The sequence below is a fragment of the Gopherus evgoodei genome, chromosome 11, assembly GCF_007399415.2.
Source record: "Gopherus evgoodei ecotype Sinaloan lineage chromosome 11, rGopEvg1_v1.p, whole genome shotgun sequence".
Classification (NCBI taxonomy): domain Eukaryota; kingdom Metazoa; phylum Chordata; order Testudines; family Testudinidae; genus Gopherus; species Gopherus evgoodei.
Window position 1 is genome coordinate 9,682,611 of NC_044332.1, and position 21,473 is coordinate 9,704,083.

At 44.2% G+C, this 21,473-nt stretch overlaps 1 protein-coding gene across 4 annotated transcripts in view; it reads left to right on the forward strand.

Annotated features, from left to right (window-relative positions):
* MCM3AP (minichromosome maintenance complex component 3 associated protein) overlaps window positions 1–21,473 on the forward strand; it is a 79,905-nt gene that overhangs the window by 29,998 nt on the left and 28,434 nt on the right. For 3 of the 4 annotated variants that reach the window (XM_030580706.1, XM_030580708.1, XM_030580709.1), the window contains 10 exons: window positions 2–199; window positions 441–709; window positions 2,851–3,013; window positions 3,777–3,937; window positions 7,228–7,469; window positions 8,312–8,502; window positions 9,656–9,756; window positions 12,719–12,850; window positions 14,866–14,979; window positions 19,199–19,351. In XM_030580706.1, the coding sequence (XP_030436566.1) occupies window positions 2–199; window positions 441–709; window positions 2,851–3,013; window positions 3,777–3,937; window positions 7,228–7,469; window positions 8,312–8,502; window positions 9,656–9,756; window positions 12,719–12,850; window positions 14,866–14,979; window positions 19,199–19,351 (1,724 nt within the window). Of the gene's footprint in view, window position 1; window positions 200–440; window positions 710–2,850; window positions 3,014–3,776; window positions 3,938–7,227; window positions 7,470–8,308; window positions 8,503–9,655; window positions 9,757–12,718; window positions 12,851–14,865; window positions 14,980–19,198; window positions 19,352–21,473 lie in introns of all 4 variants that reach the window. The other variant, XM_030580710.1, reaches the window with a different exon arrangement.

Consider the following 21,473-nt stretch of genomic DNA (forward strand, 5'->3'; position numbering starts at 1 on the left):
GGTAAACCATGCAGCGGCAATAAAGGAATACAGCAGGTCTTCGGCAGACCAGGAGGAGCCTTTGCCCCATGAACTGAGACCGTCAGAGGTGTTGTGCATGACCATGGACTATTTAGTTACCCAAATCATGGACCAAGGGGAAGGGAATTACCGAGAGTGGTATGACTTTGTATGGAATAGGACACGTGGAATAAGAAAGGTAAGCGTTGGCACTTGGACCCACTTGACAGCTAGAATCCAAAATACATCTGTGGGAGTTTAAAAATTAAACAAAAAATGGAAAAGAGACTCATCTTTTCAAAATTAAAGAGTTTTCTCTAGAATGCTTGTGTGAAAAATATAAAATATGAATTCCAGCTGGAATTCAAAATGACGTATCTATTTGGCTCGTTTGTAACTATTGCTAAATTTACAAATGTTTTGCTCTTCTTTTTGGCCAGGATATAACCCAGCAACATCTTTGTGACCCTCTAACAGTATCCTTGATTGAGAAGTGCACTCGTTTTCATATTCATTGTGCCCACCACTTGTGTGAGGAGCCCATGTCCTCCTTTGATGCCAAGATCAACAATGAGAACATGACTAAATGTTTGCAGAGCCTGAAGGAGATGTACCAGGACCTGGCTAATAAGGGTATTTACTGCGAGAGTGAAGCAGAGTTCAGAGGCTACAATGTGCTGCTGAATCTCAACAAGGGGGATATTCTCAGGTGAATTGTCAGCTTGTCACAGTTGCCTCATCTTTTGCCTCCGGAACATTTTTATAATATAGAATTCATATTTAGAACATCTTAGATGAAGGCTTTACTGTTACATTTTTAAAAATACAAATTGTCATCATGGAGATGTTACATCTGGCTAAGAGAGGTGAAAGCATTATCTGTATTCAGGTTTTGCATTTCATTTCCTGTAACTTACTTTGGAGAGAGCGGAGAAGAAAGAAACTGTTGATGCTCTAATCTTTTTAGCATTTGAATCATTCCCATTAGGTTTTTCTTTTTGCCTCTCAATGAGGCAAATGTAGTGGGTGAGGGTCACTTTCAGGGTTCACTCTAAGGTGTGCACTTGCACAAGAGTCAGTCAGGTGCCGCGCACATCCAGCAACTTGTGTTCAGGTGCCCCTTCCCCCTCCTGCTGCGCTGCTCCTGCCCTCTGCCTTGGAGCCTCTGGCCAGCTGCTTGTTGTGCAGGGGGATAATGGCGGGGGGCGCTGATGTCAGGGTCTCTCCTCCCCAACCCCCCCGCCCGTGTACCCCATCTCTGCGGAACGGGTATGGGGGGACAGAGCTCAAGAGTTAGAGGGAGTTGCTGGTGGCTGCTGCAGTCTGAATGAACACACACACACGCACACTCACTCTGCCTCTTTCACGCTCACTTGCCAACACATACTTGCATTGTTAGTACCAAGAAGTAACTCCTGCAATGCACATATATTCTCTGTAATTTTATTCTTTCAAAGTGTGTTATTTTAGTTTTTTGACTGGTCTGTACATTTCATAATTTTATTTCTCTCATGCTTAAAATTAATTCTTTGAGAGGTGAGTTCTAAAATGCTCAACTTGTCCTGTCTGGAGTAATTATCCTATGGTAACTTTTAAAAGAAGTATATTATATCTTGGCTTTTGGTTTCTGCTGGTAGTGCACATCCGCACATTACCTCAGTGCTGCACATAAAATTCATTTCGTACATGGATAGAAAAAATTAGAGGGAACACTGGTCACATTGACACCTTTGCTGGGAACAGTTGGACTGGAGGTAGTTTTCTGTATGTCTGGGTTAGCAGGTCAGCATCACATTGATTTATATTGTGATGGCTGTATCATTGCCAATGAAAACTATAGATTTTTTTACATGTAAGCTTAGAATTTGCCGAATATCACAGAATGGAACAAAAATTACAGAGAAACCCTAACAACTGCTCTCTCTGCAAGGTGTGTGATCTGCGTTTTTGCTGATGTTAAGGCACTGGTTGTGCGTAAAGTGTGGAGATAGATTTTCCTCTGTGTGTCTAATGCAAGCCTTGTGTGTCCTGACAACAGCAATGCAGGGTGGACTGGGGAAATCTGCAGTGATGTCATAAAAGGGGCAGGGCTTCTGTACTCTGCAGATTCTCAGTGAAGGTGCTCAGAACTTATTTTTCAGTTGCCTAAAACATATTCATTTTCACCCCAACCCTCTCAGACTTCCACTTTCTTTCATTAAGGACCATTTGTGGGACAAATGTCAAACTTCAGCCATTTTTCCTGCAGTTTGTTGTAAAGCGTTAACTTATTTTAGCAAAAAGAAAACCTTGGTTTTTTACCAGTCCCAAACTGGGTGAATGGAATTTACTAAAATCTTCTTCCTTGCCCAGAAAATCCCTAACCTTTGCATATAAACATTTGAATAAACGTCTGTTTGAATATCTAATTACTGAAATAAACAGCCCTATTTTAAATGCGTTAGAAAAATATTAAATTTCTTTAAGTGCTTCAGTACTACCTTTTTTTTCCCCACCATGTGCAAGGAACTCAAAACTCACTTTTCTGGCTGAGAAAAGCACGAAACTTTAGTCTTGGGCGACTTTTTTCAGAGAGTGACCAAATACATGCATTTTAAAATGAATTCGCTTCCCAGCCACAACAACAATACCGTTATGTTAATCCTAATTGAACTATTACGTAAGAGCACAAATGATGAAAGGATATTGCTACTAATTTAATTTACATGCCTTAGAGTTATGTTATCAAGGCATCTTTAATTGTGTGAGTGTTTTAAAAGTGGCCATTTTAAAAAATACGTTCACAGAGATCGCTGTTCAGCTAAGGTCAAAGTGTAGGTGAAAAAACTCCCATCTTTCTTGTCTCAACAGAGAAGTGCAGCAGTTTCAACCTGCTGTCCGAAACTCAGCTGAGGTCAGATTTGCAGTTCAAGCCTTTGCTGCATTAAACAGCAATAATTTTGTAAGGTTTTTCAAGTTGGTGCGAGCAGCTTCCTATCTGAATGCCTGTCTCTTACACTGTTACTTCAACCAGGTAAGAAAAAGGAGTTTGTGTCTTCTGTACCCGTATCTAATAATACAGTGTGGGCCGGAGTTGATTCAAAGATCACAAAGCCCAACGCATATCTATTAAACCCTAATAGTTCTGCCTGCTGTATTCTTTAAGAAAAACCTCAGATTTAGAAAGGAAACAACCAAAATGCCTTTCCACCACGATGCAAAATAGAAAAAGCATTAAAAGACAGGATTTGCTTTCAGAGTGAGTGCATAACCATTTAAAATTTGATATTCTTACATCCCACAAAATATGGAACATTTTCAGGGTGTTTTTTTTTATTATTTTGGAGTCTCATTTATTCTTATTATTTGTACTGTCATAGTGCCTAGAAGTCCAGGTCATGGCCCAGGCCCCATTGTGCTAGGTGCAATACAATCAGAGAACAAAGAGACGGTCCTTGACTTGTTTTGGGAAATGTGTGTGCTCCAGTGTTGGAAACCCTGAGGCACTTGTGCTAGTGCATGAGAAACAAAACACTTGTAAGGGGCCAGACGTGGTTCACTGTCCACAACGAGTAAAAGCTAAAAAGCAAACAGTGCAAAAAGTGAAAAGAAAATGAAATATAAACACTTCTTTCTACTTGAATACTTGAAGGTGGTGGTAATGGATAATGTTTCAAAACTGATTGTCCTATTGACAGTGCCCTCTTAATTGTCTAGGTGTGAAGAGCAGCGCTGTCTAATACATAGTTTGAGGTCTTCCAGAAGTTTAACAGCTATTTGGCTTTTTTTCCCCCCAGATACGCAGAGATGCTCTCAAGTCTCTCAATATTGCCTACACTGTGAACACTCAGAGATCCACTGTCTTTCCTCTGGATAACTTGGTTCGCATGCTACTGTTCAGAGACTGCGAAGAAGCCACTGATTTTATAAGTTATTATGGCTTGAGTGTGTCCGATGGGTAAGAGCAAGGAGAGTTTGTATTTTTGTTAGTGCCCATAAACCTCGTTCAGGGTCCTGTTGTGCTCGCTGCTGTACAAACACATCCTTGATCCAAGAAGAGAGCTGCAGCTTGGCAACAGGAAAGAGACAGGAGTTAAATCAAGACTGGGTTTTTTAATTTTTTTTGAAGATCTGTTCTATTTCCAAAGGAATTATTTTGTGGGAAGTTTTGTAGCCTTTGTTATACAAGAGCTCAGACAAGCTGAACACAATATAGACCCTTCTGGCCGTGAAATCTGTCCCTTCCAGTGGTGCTGGAGCTAACCAAGGCAGACTGCTTTGTCACATTACTGCCAGTGGTGGTTAGTAAAATACGTAGAAGATTGTCTCCAAACCTCAGCTTTATGAATTAAAGGGGACTTGCAGCTCTAAATGAAGTAACTATCCAGTCACTGTTAAATTCTGTGCTTAGTGTTCCTGGTAACCCAAACACACTATTTATATCATTAGAAACCTTCAGAACACAGGCTAGGATGTAAGGTGGGACTTTCCAGAGTGTTTAATGTTGGCCCTGCTGCCGCCATTGAAGTCAGGGGCTGTTTTATCATTGACATAAATGAAAAATGAGTTAAGCCAGTGGTTCTAAAAATTTCTGTACTGGTGACCCCTTTCACGTAACAAGCCTCTGAGTGCTACCCCTCCCTTATAAATTAAAAACACTTTTTAATATATTTAACACAATTATAAATGCTGGAGGCAAAGCGGGGATTGGGGTGGAAGCTGACCGCTCGTGACCCCCCCATGTAATAGCCTTGCCACCTCTTGAGGGGTCCTGATCCTCCGTTTGAGAACCACTGGGTTAAGCCAATGCTGAGCACTTTGGGAAATCCCACCCTTCCTATAGGGACATTGGGGCATTAACTACATAATCCTAGAGTACATTTGTTTTTATAAATATATGTATTTGAAGGTCATCTTTTGTAGCACCCTGTGCTACAAGTGCTGCGAAGACAGCCAGCTCAGCCTTTGGGAGTGAGCACCTTTCGCTGCTGTTGAGTAATTCTAGTGGCTGATCTACTGCAAGTTGGGCAAGGTGGGAGAGAGTTCTGCCTTTAATCTGGAGGTTGTGTAGCAAAAATGGAAGGATCTAAATTAGTGTTTTAGTGTGGTTTCGTTTGCTTCAGTAAATGACTGAATTAAGCTTTAAACACATCTGCATTTCAGGTTTGCACCAGTTTAAGTAGATCAATTTAAAATTGATTTAGTTACACTAGTGCAACTTGTGTAGTATAGACACGACCATGAGAACTAGGGTTTTGTTTTTGAAAGTAAGCCAGGTAAGATGGCAATCTCCAAAAAAAAAAAAAAAAAAAAAAAAAAAAGGGTGGGGGAGGGAGGGAAGATGGTTCTGAGTGGCCAGCCTGGGGTCACCCTGCCTCATCTGAGCCCTGGTTTCACTGAGCTAGGCTTGGATAGGGTACATGGTACTGTATATGCTTTTTTCATTTCTTTGGGCTGCGGTAGGGGAGGGCATGCTGCGTGGCATGTGGTGTAATGAAAAGCACTGTGTTAGGGCAAAGTATAGGAAGTACACAGCCCCGTGGAAAAGTTGCCTTTTCTTTTTTAGTTTTTTCTGAGGCTAGGACTCGTCCATTGGGAGAAATGAAGTTGCAGTCAATATCTAATACCTGCAGAAAGTGCTTGTATATTCTGAGACCTACTCCTGAGGGCATTCTGCGCCAAAATATTAAAAATTATATGCCAAAATATTAAAACTTCTGTGCACAATATTTTAAAATTCTGCAAGTTTTATTTGTCAATAAATAAATGCAGAGGCTCCAGCATGGCAGTTGGGAGCACAGGCCACTGGCTGCACAAAGGTGGGAGCTCACCCTGTAGCCCTTCCACCCCTGGGACACGGACTTAGCGGTGAGGCTGCACCCAACCCTGACACAGCACAAGGCCTAGGCCTGCCCCTCAGACACCCTAGGGCCCTGCCCCTCTGCACCAGGCACACTAGGTGTGGGGCAGGCAGGTGCAACCAGGCAGGATCCAAGTGTGGAGGGGCTCAGTGAGCAGGATCCAGGTGTGGGGTGAGAAGATTCTGTGTGGGACAAACTGGGTGCAGGCAGCTCAATGTGGGGGCTAGGTGTGGGTGGATCTGGATGCACAGAGGCTCGTTTGGGGGGGGTTCCAGGTGCAAAGGCAATGAGACTATGTAGGGGCTCCCAGGTGAAGGTGGTTGGGGCTCAGCAGAGGGGTCTGGGTGTGGGGGAGTCTCAGTGGGGGGGGTGCTGGGTGCTGATGGAGTGGGGGTTGGGGGTCTGGGTGCAGCTAGTTGGGAGTCAATGTCATGGGAGTGTGATGTGGGGGCTCATGGTGGTGCAGAGGGTGGGGCATCAGGGTGGGGATTTGAGTGCAGGGAGCTCAATGGGAGTGCAGGGGTGGGGGTCCAGAGGCAAGGTGCAGGGTGGCTCCAGCTGCAGGGGTTGAAGTTCAGTGCGGTAGGGTCCGGGTTTGGATGGTTAGTGGGGTTCTGGATGTACCAGGTGAGGCTTGGCAGGGGTGTCTGGATATGGGAGGTCTGGATGCATGGAGGTTGAGTGGATGGGGGAGCAGTTCCCCGTACAGTGACCCCTCTCCCTGACAGCTGAAGACCAATGGAGGCAGGAAGCAGGGGAGGATGTTGAGTTTCCTGCAGCTGGGGGAGGTTTCTGGGGTGGGTCTGACACAGCCCCAGTCACTCCTTGCAGGGGAGGAGGAAGTCCCATGCTCTCCTGCCTCCAGCCCAGACAGGACTAGCATCTGATCCTGCCTCAGGGTAGGAGCCACCACTGGCTGGGGTGTCTTCAGCCCCACAGTAATTTACCTCTCCATTGGCTGCTCCGGGTGCCTGAAACAATGTACCTGCGCTGCTAGGGAGTAGTATGTGACTGCTCTTTGCTTCCCTGTCAGAAAGTTATTTTTCTGCAGGGAAGCAAAGAAATCTGCGGGGGACATGAATTCTGCACACGCTCAGTGGCACAGGATCCCCCAGGAGTACTGAGAGTGTGGAAGGCTTTCATTAAAAGCACTTGTTTTATGTTTATCATCCACTGTCATATTTTAAGCTTTTTTAGTGAAACAAAGCAGAAGTAATCTTCAGTGAAGTTAACTGTATTTTTTTTAACTATTATAAAATCAGGTGGGTGAAGAAAAGTACAATAATAAATCTGAATATTTTACCTCATTCCCTGTGTTCCCCAGGATTTGTAAAGGCTCCAGCTGTTACAACGTTGATTGTCTGCTTGTTTGTTTTGTTTCCACTAGTTATGTGGAGCTGAATCGCTTAGCTTTCCTGGAGTCTGAAGGATTGCCCAAACCAAGAAAGTCATTGTTTGTTAAGCAGAAGCTAACTGCATCCATTGGAGAAATTGTAAATGGAAGAGCATTACCTCCAGTACCTCGCCACGTACCCGTATGTAGCTTCAATGGGCAGAACAAGTACACAGGAGGGAGCACTGCTGGGGAACCAGCCAGCAGCATCCAGAAAGCCAGTGTGAATGTGACAGGTAAGAGCAGGTGGACCTAGCCAACATCTGAACTGCTGCTCAGAGATCTCAGGTCTTGTCACATTTTATTTTGTTGGTTTTTCCCAATTTACTTGGGTTAAAGCTGTGTGAATTTTGCATGGATGGTCAATGAAATAGAAACCACAACTTGCTTCAGTGGCTGCTTTCCCCATGTATTCGAGCAAACAAGCTTTGTGGCAAGAGTGTCCTCAAAACAACAAATGTATTAATGGAAATCAAATTTCGAGCTTCCCACCATGAGTGTTCATAGTGAAACCTGATTCTAAAAAGTTTCACTCAGCCAGTCAGGGAGTAGAAACCGCACCTCGTTTCCAGTCAGAAACTAACCAACAAAAGTCGAACCTTGAATCCTGAACACATGCAGCAAAATGCTTGTGAATGATTAATAAACTGAGAATTGGTTCAAGAGTGTAATGAACTCCTTGCAGACAAGTTGCAAATAGAGTTTACACTTTTGCAGTATCAGACAGACAAAATACAAAAATATCATATTGGTTAACCATAACCACCTAAAACAGGCTGTGTGTTTAGTGTGTGTAAGAGAAGGAAGTGTGCACGTGTAAGTGCCAAGCTCATTCCTTCTTAGTCCTTAAAATAGTCTTTGCATCATAAATAAATTCTCAATGAATACAGTGTGTAATCTGAGGCAAACGAGAATGTCTACAGTTAATTACAGTGCACTTCGCCTTCATGAGAGCTTATGTTTATGACAATGCGATTTATCCAACAGGCCAACTTTTGAAGAGAATTACTTTGGTCAGTTAAGTTATGCAGATGACTGCAGTTTTGTTTTTTGTTAATGGCTGGATGTTTTCCTGCAGAAGGAAGGATAGAAGAGAAAGGTGTGGAGTCCGAAGGGACAGTGATACAAGTCCAGCCTCCAGCTCAGCCTTTGTCTTCACTGTTACCTCGTCCTCCAGCGCCATTGCCTCTTGCAGCACAGTCCCCCTTTCAGCCGATTGTGCAGCCTGAGCTTCCACCTTCAAAACCTCAGCCTATGTTCACAGACATGGTAAGAGACCTTGCTCCTAAAAAACCACAAGCTCTGGAGAAATGCATGTCGAATATTATTTCAGTTGCCCTTTTGTTACATAATTGTCAATACTGGAGTTGGACAATTTCTTCCGTTTCTGAATCTTTGTATTAAGATCATAGAGACCAGAGAAAGTCAACTGCTCTAGATAATTGTTATCCCAGACTTTCAGAAACAAAGGGAAACTTGGGTACAGTTTCATTGTGGAATTTGGGGAAACTTGGTTCCAGTTATTAATGGGAGCCAAATGTCTGATGAGCCATGCTGAAAATGTTACCTACTACTATGACCTTGTCAAATCTCTCAGGCTAAGCAAGATTGTATATGGTCAGTGTTTAGATGGGAGACCTCTAATGAAAACTTACAATGGTGCAAAAGCTACTGATCGTGATTCAGCAGTTGGCACTTTTTTTTAGTGAATCACATACTAAACCAGTCCCCAGAATAGTGGTGTGTCATCTTCTAGATGAGACCTAAGCCAGAGGTCTTTTGCGCAAGAATAGGGGTGTTGACTTTGAGTCATGGACACATACCAGTTTGGGTGATTCTGTGCTATGTGCCCTCACTTCCTCCTGTAGTTTTAATTGGATTTAGTGGGATTCGTCAATGAGTATCCTAAACTGTTGTGTAAAGCTGCATGATATAGTGCTATTGCTGTCGTGTTCCACCTCAGATGTGGCTGGATTTCAGTGAAGGGTAAGGCGAGTCCATTGAAATGAAAGTAGCTATTTAATTAAATTAGATTTGTTTTATTAATATTAACCATCGAAACTGTACCCCTTGGAGAAAAATGTGTCATACATGAAAATACTACATTTGAGATATTAAGAAAAAATCAATTACATATGTGTTGTACTCTTTTTTTGCAGGTTTAATTCAGGAGTTGCTTTTCTTTTTTAGTGGGGTTAATGTTTTACACTTCTGTTATTTTGATAGTGATGGGAAAAAATGGCATAATGGGGTTCCATACTGTTTCGACTTCCAGATTGTTTGCTCTGTTTACAAGTAAAAAGATCGGTTTTCTGACTGCCAGCCACATACATTCACCAGTTCTAAAGAGTCCTTCCCCCAAATGATGCCTATGTGCAGTGCTGTATAAATATCAAACACTCAAGTCTCAGTATCTTTGTAGGACATTGCAGAAGTGTTGGAAGGCCTGGTGCATGAAGTTCTCAAAGGAGAGTGCAGAGAAATCGGCAAGACAGGAGCAGCTTACGTGACTGCAGCTATGTGGTAAAGACAATTGTTGTTACTATTATTGACATTTTAGGGGCCTGCCACCATCTAGGTGTCACTTTGCTTTACTAGCAACTAGCTGAAGATGACAAACTGTCATTTATATTGGGGAGGGGGAGGTGTCCCAAGTGGCAGGATATTTTCATTTTATTTTTATTTAAAGTGATGATAATGTCAGGATTGATAGGGCCAATATTGGTTCTCTCCCTATGCTTAAAATGACGCTTTCTCTCCTGAAATGTATCTTGTGTATATATTTAAAAATAAAAAAGCACCTTGATAGTCCTTCCAAGCTGTAGGCTGTGATAGTTCTAAGATCCAAGTGATTAGGCTGAGTGAAAACCGTATGCAGTCAGTCCACTAGTCAGGAAAGGACTATTCGGTCAACTCCATCCATCCAGGGCAACAGAGGCATCACATTGAGCAAAATTCTCGGTTGCCAAATAACTTTCCTACATAGTCCAGGCTACTGTGTTTCAGCTCTAGTCTGCTCTTTCTGTTGCCACAGAAGTAGCTCAGTGTGCTGGTTCTGCTTTGATCTGATAGCGAATGCTGTGGACCTTGGGGAATTCTTCAGCACTCCTTCCCTTCTTTCTCTTCTCACCCTCCTTTCTGCTGCCCCACAGTGGCTAAGAACCATGGGAAGTAGGGAAAGACATTTGGAGGGGTCCAAGCTGCAACCCCAAGGCAAATCAGAAACTTAGCAGGCACTAGCTCTCACCCCTGTGGCCGCAGTCTGGCTGAAGGGGAACTGTGGTGCCCACTACCCCTCCCGCCCATATGTTGTTGGCAGGGAAGATGCCCAGCTTCCCTCCCTCCCTTTACAGTTCTGTTCTGTCAGTGCTTCCCAGCGAGCAAAGGTCCCTTTGAGTCCTTATTTGTTGAGGAATCACAGAAGAACTACACTTTTTGGAAATCCAGGTCTTCATCAAAGTTCTGTTCATCAAACTAGGTTTTCAAAAACAGTGTTTGAATGATCTCTGATGCTACTCAGTGTCGTTAGCCAGGGGAGGGCTGTCCCCTCAGTAGCTGTGCCAGAGCTCAGGTTCAGTGGCCAGAGCATGTCAGCTTTAGCCACTCACTGACTGGGTCACCAGCCGGCCTGCAAACAGAGCGCTAGTCTTGCTACACAGGCACATTTCACTTTTTGGTTTGTCTGTTGGGTCAGTCCATGTTGGAATAGTGAACTATGCACTAGCTGATATCAACTCTGAGTGGGTGAGCTCAGCTTCGAGAGGGTCAGAGTGACAGTTTGATCACCAGGTATGGGCAAAAAAGTTAGCAGAAGCAGGTGATTTTGTAAACATATACCTTTTTAGAGAGACTGTTGTGACAATCTGCTGGGGTTCTCAGAACTGTGAGCCACTGGATCACCCCTCTCAGCCTCAGTAAGTGAGAGCTTTGCTTCTGCTGAGTGATGTGTCAGCTCCCTGACACACCAGCCTCTTTGCTTGCCAGCCAACTCTTCAGCACTCTGCCAATCCAGACCACGCCTAAGCAGATAGCCATCAGTGAAGCCCAATTCTCAAGTTCCTCAGAGACGTCTCCCTGTAGTGCTCAGTCCCTCTTATTGTAGCATCCACAAAACCTTATCAAGTTTGCTGCTCCTTTACAGAGACTGTGCCAAGCAGCCTATTACCTTAACTGGAGTGAGCAAACATGCTGGTTCTGTCAAAGCACTGAGTTGGTTTATAGTAAAAGTAAAGAACGTTTATTAATGACAGGACAGTTTCAATTATATCAGGTAGAAGGAATTAAGATAGAAATGGTTACAAATAAACAGAAGTAAGAATACACTTCTAAGACTTCTCTATAACTTTACAAATTAGAGTCCTTTGTTCAAAGAAGTTTTCTCTTGCCACTCCTTTCTTCCAACATGACTGATCAGTTTTTTAGCCAGTACCCTTCACAGAGCTCAAAGTGCTCGGTTCCTTTGTCTCCTGAGGTGAAAGATAACTTAGGGGTTCTCGTCCCCTCTTTCTATAGACCAGTAAACCTCTGAAATGTATTCTTCTGAAAGGTCTCCCCAGGTAAAGTTCCTTTTCCCTGCTGTGTAGATGCCTTGCTGTGTGGTGTAGGCTCCAGGCTGGTTCCTCCCTTGCTGGGGAGTTTTTGCATATGATCTCTTTCTGCAGGCATACCTCGTTTGAGATGGTGGCCTCTTTCCTTTGTCTGGAGAAAACGTCTCTCTCAGTTCCTTCTGACGTGCCTGGTTTAAACACATTGTAGTCACATATCCAGCACATCTGTGAAGTTCTGTGTGGGTTAACTGCACATACATCAATATATTAATGACCTGTGAGTTATTAGTTTTCCAGTGATATATTACAATGCCGCCTGTTGGCTAAGTATCATGACAGTAGCATGTCAGGTTTCATTAGGGTACTCTTAGGGTCGTAGCTGTATCACAGGAATCCCTTGCTCAAATGATTCCAAAATTTGGACCACTAACCCTGGCCTGTATTTTAATGAGGCACAACATATTTCAAGACAAGCATATGGGTTTTAGAGCACTTAGAATAGTTGTCTTGTAAACAGTGACTCAACCTTAATTAAAGCAGAGCTTCAGCTCCACTATAATGAGATCCCTAAGGGTGAAAGAGAGAGATTTTCTTACCATGAATGGTCATCTTATTACAGAAAATCCACTAGTCCTTACTTCTTTCCATCTTTGTAATTGTGGGCTGGCAAGTTATTAATTGGACCTGATACGCAGTAGCCAGGAATATATCTGACAAGCTGTTTGAGTGCTAAGATTTTGATCAGTGAGTTGCCTCAGTGGTCCTGGATGGGCAGTCAACCCATTCATCCTTTCTATTGAGTGGGTAGTCGTCTTTGCTATCAAATCAGTGTTTGATATGTCTGATTTAAATAGATTTAGGAAACAAAAATGGATCTAAGCTGGAGTGTGGTGTTAAAGGAAAAGAAAAACACAAAACTGGTGCCTTTTTTCATGCAGTGCCTCTGATGCCACCGTAGAGGAACTCTTGACTGAAGTAATGATGGAGCTTCTCAGGCAAGTTGCAGCAGATGTAGTCAGTGCGGAAAGAGAGCGAGTCAAAGAGGAAAAACGCAGAGCAGAAGAAGAGAAGTGAGTAGTCTCGTTTCCTATAGATCAGCAGGTGAAAACTTGAGGGACTGGATGGTTGAATGAACTGGTAATGGGCGTACTCACTAGGGATGGAAATATTGGTTAAAGAAGTTAACCAGTTAAACAATTAAAATGACTTCGTTTAGCCAATTAACCGTTAACCGAGGTGGCGGGGCGGGAGGTGTTTGGGGCTAATGTGGCTGGGGCTGGGGACCGGCTTGGCGGGGCTGGGGCTGGGGTCTGGCATGGCATGTTCAGGGCTGGGGTACCTCCTGGTGGTCCGACGCAGGGCTGCCGGAATTAATAGTTAACTTTGGTTAACAGGTAAGCCTAATGCTTATGGGTTAACCTTTTACATCCCTAGAACTCACCCTTACTTTGAGGTCGTCAGCATGAATCAAGCCCCAGGATAGTCATCAGTCAGATGGCTTCTTTCTGTTAAAAAGTCTAAATTTACCTAGGAGTGTGTGTTTTTTCTCTTCTTTATTTAACTCTTCTCTAATATATTTTAGCTGTAAATTATCAAAAGATCTTTTTAAAAAAATTGTTTTATTGTGTCCCTTTTTAAAACTGATTGTATCAGAGCAATACTTAATAATGATGCCCAAAGTGGAGAATATGGCTGCCACAGCACAGGGTGAGCTATACCCTTGACCCCTCACTAGTTCATTCCTTCCAAGTGACAGAGCTAAGCAGGGAACCCTGCCCTTCACCTCAATTTTAGACTGGTCCCACAGGTCACAATATCCCTGCTCACCAGCTGTGTTCCCTCAGCAGGTCCAGGTGTGTTTGGCACCTGCTGTTGACTTTGCAGTGGGAGCCTTTGACCACTATGAAAATGCAGCGACACAGAATAGCTTTTTTTTTTTTTTTTTTTTTAAATTATTTATCTGTAGAAATGAAATAAACAGAGGATGGGGTTAAAATAACCAAAGTCCTATCTGCATATTATCTTACCTAAACCTTTCTTGAAAGTTTAGGTGGTCCCACTTGTCGCAGACACAGACACACACCCGTGCCCCTCCAGCCTTGGGACAGGACAGAGCAATACAGTCTGCACTCCTGTAGCCTCTGCCTCTCAGTCTGAGCCTCAGTCAGTGTCTCCCCCTGAATTCGCAAGCAGTCTTTTATCTATTTCAAAGTCCCTTTATTCGACCTGGGAGCCCTGGGCATCTTGCTGAGGGAGGACGTTGCAAATAGACTTCCAGCAGTAAATTCACTATCTTGTCTATTAAACACTGGCAATGGCCTTCCTTCCTGGAGATGTGTAAAACTTGACAGGATTGAGTTAGCTCTTTGTCTGCCATGTAGCAGATAGTCTGAGACTAACTGTATCTTTCCACCCTTGGAACAAATAACAGAGCAAGGGTTTTGCCAGGTACCTAGGGATGTTCTGGCATTCCTTTTCTGGATAATGTATCTATAGTTCCCTCTTAATGATTTTGTTTCATACATTCATATAATAAGCATTCCCATAAAGAAAGCAACATACAGCATTCATAAAACATTACAGAGCAGTTTCTGCTTGTCCCATGTGCCATATGTCTCCTGCCTGTAGAACACACTGGGTGGATATGCAGTGGGAGTTCTCATGTGCCCCCACATACCACTGTCACCCCAAACTTCTGAGTGTGAAAGTGGGCCCTAGTCCTGCCACTTCCTCCTCCCCTCTGGCTTCTAGGAGGTGAAAAGGATGGCAACCCCTCATCTGTCATGGTGCCAGCTGCCCTGGTAGTGGCTGAGGAGTTATCTCCCATTAAGTATTGTAAGAAGCAGTCCTTGATCAGTTGGTGCGGGGGGACAGGTCTCACCCCCTGCAAAGCCGGTCGTGCAGCAGAACATTTGCCTCTGCTATTTTTAGAAAGAAAAGCATGAAAAATTGAACTAGCCCAATGTGGAGGTTAATTATTCTGTCTCAAAATTATCTGTGGTGTTCATATGGCATGTGTTTGTTGCAAAACCTGTTTGATGATCTGTCAGTCCTTATTTGTGTATAACTTGTTTCCATCCTTTAGGCAGAAGCAGGAAAGAGAACAGCTGATAAAACAGTTGAGCCATTCACTGGGTGCGGAGCTGACAGAAGAAGTAATAAAGGAAGGTGTTCAAGAGACTTCAACTAGTGAACTAAAGTAAGTGCAACATTAGCTTATGTAGAGTGTGCAGTATGTTGTATAACACAATGCCTGCATTGTAAACTTCTTTCCTGAGAAAGTAAGACTCTGGCAAGCAGTGGTGGACATCTCGCTGCTCCTTTTGTTGGACCCAACACAGGGTGAATGGAACCATTCTGAAGAACATAATTTGGTTAAATTTTCAAGCAGTTCACTATGCACAATTTACTTCTAACATTTTCGTCGGTAGGTTCTGAAAAACCAGGCAAAAAAATCTATTGTACGCTTAAACATTACCTGCAAAGGAGTAAGGAAAACATGGACTCGTCCCTTTTTTTTACTATTGATGTATAAGGAAGGCCAGAATGTGTTTTGTGTTTTGTATTTTTTTTAGAATTTTATATTGTTAACTCTCAAACCTTTAACTGAGTGGTAGGATGTCAACTCTTTGATGTGGACTTCTTTTCTCCAGATGTTAATTGAGCCAGGAAGAAGGAGTCTCTTAGATTTGCAGAGGTAGGCGCTACCTTCATAGGTGTTCTGCCCCTTACTGGTGCTGCACTGACCCTCTGTTCTTCACTAGTCGAATAGCTCCTCAAGGAGCTTTGCTGCTATTAGCTAGCTTGCTTGCTCTTATGGTTGTTCAATACGAGTCTCAAAGCGAACCCAGAGGTAGTTCATGCAACTCCAGGCTGAAGCTGTTGCTTCTGGACTGTATCTTTGTGAAGTATATAATTACACCTGAAGTTAAACCTCTGTAGAAGGAAGGTGTGGGGTGAGGGAACAGAGAGACAAAAGATGGCCTTGCACTAGAGGAAGAAGAATGTTCAGCTTCTAGTAAATTTGGAACGTCTCATATCTGTCGACAGCAATCCCTCTGTCCAATGAAGAAACAGTAGCTTTGACTTGATCTAATTGTTACACCATGAAACTCTGTCATGATTCAGGGCGAGCTGTACCTTTGGTCTGTCGGGCTCTCTCTCTCTCCCTGCACATCCCTTCCAAACGATAGCCCCGTGTACTTCTCTCAGGGTGGAATCCCACAGTTTGCCCCACCCCTTAGACCATCTCCTTAAGTCACAGGACCCCTGTTTATGAACCATGCTTCCTAAGCATGTCCATCCAGGTTTTGGCCCCAGCTGTAGACTACCCTTTGGAACCCTGTGATCAGTAAGAAGATGCAGGGACATCAAACAGCTTCTTCAGAACAAAGTCTTTATTTATCCAAAGGACCATCACAATCTGAGAGAAGAGAGTTAAAACAACAAAAGGCCTATACACTCATTGTCTTAAGAACATAAGATCGGCCACACTGCGTCAGACGAAAGGTCCATCTACGCCAGTATCCTGTTTTCCTACAGTGGCCAATGCCTGGTGCCCCAGAGGGAATGAACAGACAAGGGAATCATCAAGTGATCCATCCCCTGTCGCTCATTCCCAGCTTCTGGCAAACAGAGGCTAGGGGACACCATTCCTGCCCATCCTGGCTAATAGCCATTGATGTACCTATCCTCCATTAATTTATCTAGTTCTTTTTTGAACTCTGTTGTGGTCTTGGCCTTCACAACATCCTCTGGCAAGGAGTTCCACTGGTTGACTGTGCATTGTGTGAAGAAATATTTTTGTTTATTTTACACCTGCTTCCTATTAATTTAATTGGTGACCTCTAGTTTTTGTGTTATGAGAAGGAGTAAATAACAATTTATTTACTTTCTCTACAAAAAGTCTTACCTAAACCCTAGCATTTCCCCCACATGTAGTTAGTGTTGCCAACTTCAAGAGATCAGAAATCATGAGTTGGGCCCCCCAAAATCATGACATTTTAAAGAAAGATGATACTGTGCTTTTAAGTCAGTCTCTTGATTTTTGAACTCCTGCTGCCCATCTTCAGGGTTTGTGCATGTGACAGTTGTGTTAACCACTCTCCCACATATACTGGATAAAGTGAGTTTGGCCCTGCTGCAAGAGCTTTCACCCTCACGTCTGCCCATCTCCTGCCACGCAATCCTGTCCTCCCCCCCGCAAATCCCCTCAGTTCAGCCCCATCCTCAGTTCAGTCTCCTAGCCCCTATTATCACCACCCCATCAATTCACCCTCCCACCACTCACCCCATCTGCCCAGAACCTACCATTAATTCAGCCCTCACCCTCCTCATTTCAGCCCCCCTGCAGCCACCATGCCATAGTCCAGCCCTCCCAGCCTCACCTCTGCTCCTTAGGATTCTTCACGCTTCCCAGGCCTGTGGGGTTGCAGTGATCCCCTCTCCCACGTTCCGCACTGGCAGGGGAGCAGCCACCCAGGGCTGACAGCTAGAGCCCCGGCTGCGCCCCTGGTGACTGACAGGATTTCTAAATAAAATTAAGCCTCATTTTTAGAACTCTCAAACATGGGAATCTTTTTTTCCCAATTGATTCAGGGCTTGTCTACATTGCGTCATTGTCGACAAAACTTTTGTCTTTCATGGGTACGTAAAAAAGCCCCCTGTGAAAGACAAAAGTTTTGCCGTCACAAGTGGCAGTTTGAACGCGGCTTTGTCGCTCCTGACAAAGCTACTGCCACTCACGGGGCTGGAAGTATTTTGTCAGCAAAAGTGCTGACAATATACCGACAGAGAGCGTTCACACACGCTGCCTTTTAGCGACAAGGCTGTGTCGACCCAGCCTTGTCGCTAAAAGCTGCGTAATGTAGACAAGCCCTCAGTTGCTTATTTGAGGTTTGGCTCTCCCCCTCTTCTTTATACCTCAGATGAAGTTTCTCTTCCCTGCTGGGGTGTCTCTTCCCCCACCTCCACTTGTTAGCTTGATAGCTTTGTTTGTCTGATATATAAGTGAATTCTCATTGTCTTTCAAAGTACTTTGGGATTAACTACCCAGTGGAGAAACCACATTCCTTTGTTTGTCCTGTTTGACTGTAAACCCATCTTAAGAATGGGTTGAGGCTGAAAAAAATCCTGACATTTGAGAGTTTTATAGCAAGATCATGAGTGAGGTTTAATTTTACTCAGGGCTAGTCTACACTGGCAACACTAAAGCACTGATGTGCCTTGTGTGGTCATGGTGCAGCGCTGGGAGAGAGCTGCCTCCACCAGGGGTGTAGCGCCCAGCGCTGGGGCACTGTTTACACTGGCTTTTTACAGTGCCGCAACTTGCTGCACTTGGGGGGCTGTTTTTTCACACTCCGAGCGAGAAAGTTGCAGGGCTGTTAATTGCCAGTGTAGACAAGCCCTCAGACATCGTGACTCTTGCATCAATTTAAGAGAATTGGCATGTCTGTAGTTTAGTCCCACTTGTTCCAGGCTCGGGGTTAGGAGAGAGAGCCTGCAGTCTCTGCCTTGCTCTGAGTTCACAGACAGGCTTTAACCATTTCAGAGTTCCTTTGTCTGTCCTGGAACCCCTGAACCTGGTCAGTGCTGGCGTTAGGCATAAGCAGACTAGGCAATTGCTTTGGGCCTCGAGCAGCTCAAGGGGGCTCTCTATTTGGTTTTTGTTATTACAGGCTGGCAAAAAATATTGCTGCTTAGGCTCCCCAATGGGCTAGCACCGCTTCTGAGTCTGGTACCATTCTGCATCTCACCAGGGGATTGGAGGTCAATTTCCAGGAGTGCGTTCATGCATTGTCCATTAAGCACCAACAATTAACTTATTTATTGCCTGTATGTATGTGGAGAGCTCTAGCAGGAATTAACCCTTCATGTTCTATAGAACAAGCCTCACTCACCACAGTACTCTAACGAAGAGAGAAGCTTTTATGAACATGGTGTGTAGTGCAGATCTCCCATGCTCTTCCTCCACAAAGCATCACTGACTGGAAAGGCGGTGGCCATGAGTGGAAGAGGATGAGTTAGAAGTGGAGGAAATATGAAGGGATAATTAGGATTCTGGATGGGTATTTGGGAGTGGGGGGGGTGTGTGTACATGTCCTTGAACAGGGACTACAAACCCCTTTGAAGACTAATACTTGATTCTTTCTAGTGTAAAGGCCTTGAATTCCCCACCCCCCTCACAGGTGCACAGCTTCTGTTCCCCTAGATAAGAAAGGCCTATGCTTTTTTCTTTTCAAAGAGAAACTTACGGAAGTCTAGTGGCTTCCAGAAAGTGGAATGGTTTTAAATGACTACTTATCTATGCTGGAAATACCTACCTTTTGCACTACAGCTGTTTTTAGCATTTACTGCCATGCGTGCTACTTAGTGATCATTTCTGCCTTGGAATCTCGTTTTCTTTCATTCTGCACCAGGTGTGCTTTGGAAAGAGACCGAAAAGCCCGCATTGCCCGTTGCTCAGAGGAAGTCTGTGCTGATGTAATGCAGCTGTTTCTGGAAGAGGAGATTTTTCAGAGTGCTAAGGAGACCCTCCAGGAGCTCCAGTGTTTCTGCAAATATCTGCAGCGGTGAGTTGTCAAACCACACCACAGACACTGTTCTCCAGAAGGCCAGGTAGTCTCTAACAGGATCAGTGGTAGCATTTGCTAAGCCGAGTATACTGTTTCTTTCTGATAGTCCCTACTAGGTGCTTTCCAGACAGAGAAGAGGGAACAATCCCTGCCTGAGGAGCTCCCAATCTAAGGAGAGACAAACAAGTAAACAGAGGTTGGGGAAGGGGAAACAACATGTTGGATTAGACTGTTTAACAAGCTCTACTTCAGGGGTTCTCAAACTGGTGGTTGGGACCCCTCATGGGGTTGCGAGGTTACTACATGGGGGTCACAAGCTGTCAGCCTCCAGCACTGATAATGGTGTTCAATATATAAAGTGTTTTTAATGTATAAGGGGGGTTGCACTCAGAGGCTTGCTGTGTGAAGGGGTCATGAGAGCCGCTGCTCTCTGTGGACTGCAGCTTAAATCTATCTGGAAACTCATGCTGGTACAGAATGTAGTAGCTCATGTTTTACACCGTATAGCCTGCCAGGAGCACAGGATACCAGGGGATTTTTTTTGGTTTACATTGGTGAATTATTAAGCACTGATTAGTATTTAAGATTTTTGGCGGGGGAGAAGGGGAAGGGATGTTAATAAAGCTCTAAATAGCCCAGGAGCTACTTATCCAAAAGCTCTCTCTTTCCCTGTGCCATATTGCCAGATCAGTGGGGTGGCTGGCTTGGCGCTCACTCAGACAAGAGAGGGTAGGGGGTGAGAAGCTTTCTAGGGCCACCAAGAACCATAAGCCTTGTGTTGCCCCCACTGCCCCAACAAGGGAGAGTTTTGCTGGAGCTTAAACTGTGTGTCAGCTCCCTGCCACACCAATTTGTCCTATTCCCCAGAAAACTCCTTTGGACTCTGCCAATCTTAACCTTGCCTTGTGGGTAACATTCAGTAAACCCCAATTCCTGAGCCTCCAGGAAGAATGTTCCTCTGTAGAATCTTCTCCTTATTGCTGGACACTCACAGAAATTACCAAGTCTGCTGCCCCCAAAGCGAGTGCACCCACCAGCCTGTCAGTCTAGCTGAGGACCCACTCTGTAATACACTGCACTGAGATGGCTTATAAAACCATGCATACGTTTATTAATAAAGAACTTGGATTTTAGTGATACTAAGCAAGAGAAAAAGATGTGGTTAAAACAAAACAACAATGGGAAGTGTCTAATATCTAAAACTTGACTTTAGCAAGCTCCAATCTTTACGTAAGCAGCTTTCTCAATCACATCAAGCTCTCAGCAACTCCAGCCCCTTAAGCAGGAGCATTAGCTGTTCACAGAATCGGGGCACTGATCCCCTTGGTCCATCAGTTTGGGTAACAAATGAGGAGTCCCCTTTCTTCCCTGGAAACCTTTGAAATGTATTCTTTGAAAAGTAAACCCAGACAGAGTTCCTCTGCCTTGCTGTATGTTCTTTGGGGAGCAGGCACCAAGCCCTTTCTTCATCCTCTCCTCAACTTGCTTTCTCTTACCTTAGAATCAAATATCCTTTTGTTGTCCTTTGCTTGTAATCAGGCCATGCTGTTTTCTCATCCAGGCGTTAGCATGATGCATGCAGACAAGTAAAGCCACACTCCTTTGTCTACGGCAGGCTTGTTTATCAGCTGCCTCCACACCTTGTTTTATGAACATATTCCCAGCACACACACACAACTCTGTCTACACAACCCATACATACAACACACACTGATATTCATGACCAGCATGTTACCGGTTTACATATGATACCTTACAAGATGCTGTGTACTTGAATATTCTGACAACAGCGTGAATATGCTGTTTGGTGGTAGTCATAAAGGGAGTCTTAGGGTCACAGGGGGTGGCAGGGCCATCTTTGTGGAGCTTTGGAATTCCCTCACCCCAGTTTGAAATAGCCCTGGAGTATTGACCCTTCAAGGCACACTGCAAGGCCCATCTGTTTTCCTGCATGTGAGGGAGACTGCAATGTCTCATAGACTTCAAGGCCAGAAGGGACCATCACAATCATCTAGTCTGACTTGCACGTTGCAGGCCACAGAACCTTGCTCACCTGCTACTGTAATAGACACTTAACCTCTGGTTTAGTTACTGAAGTCTTCAAATCCATGATGGGTTA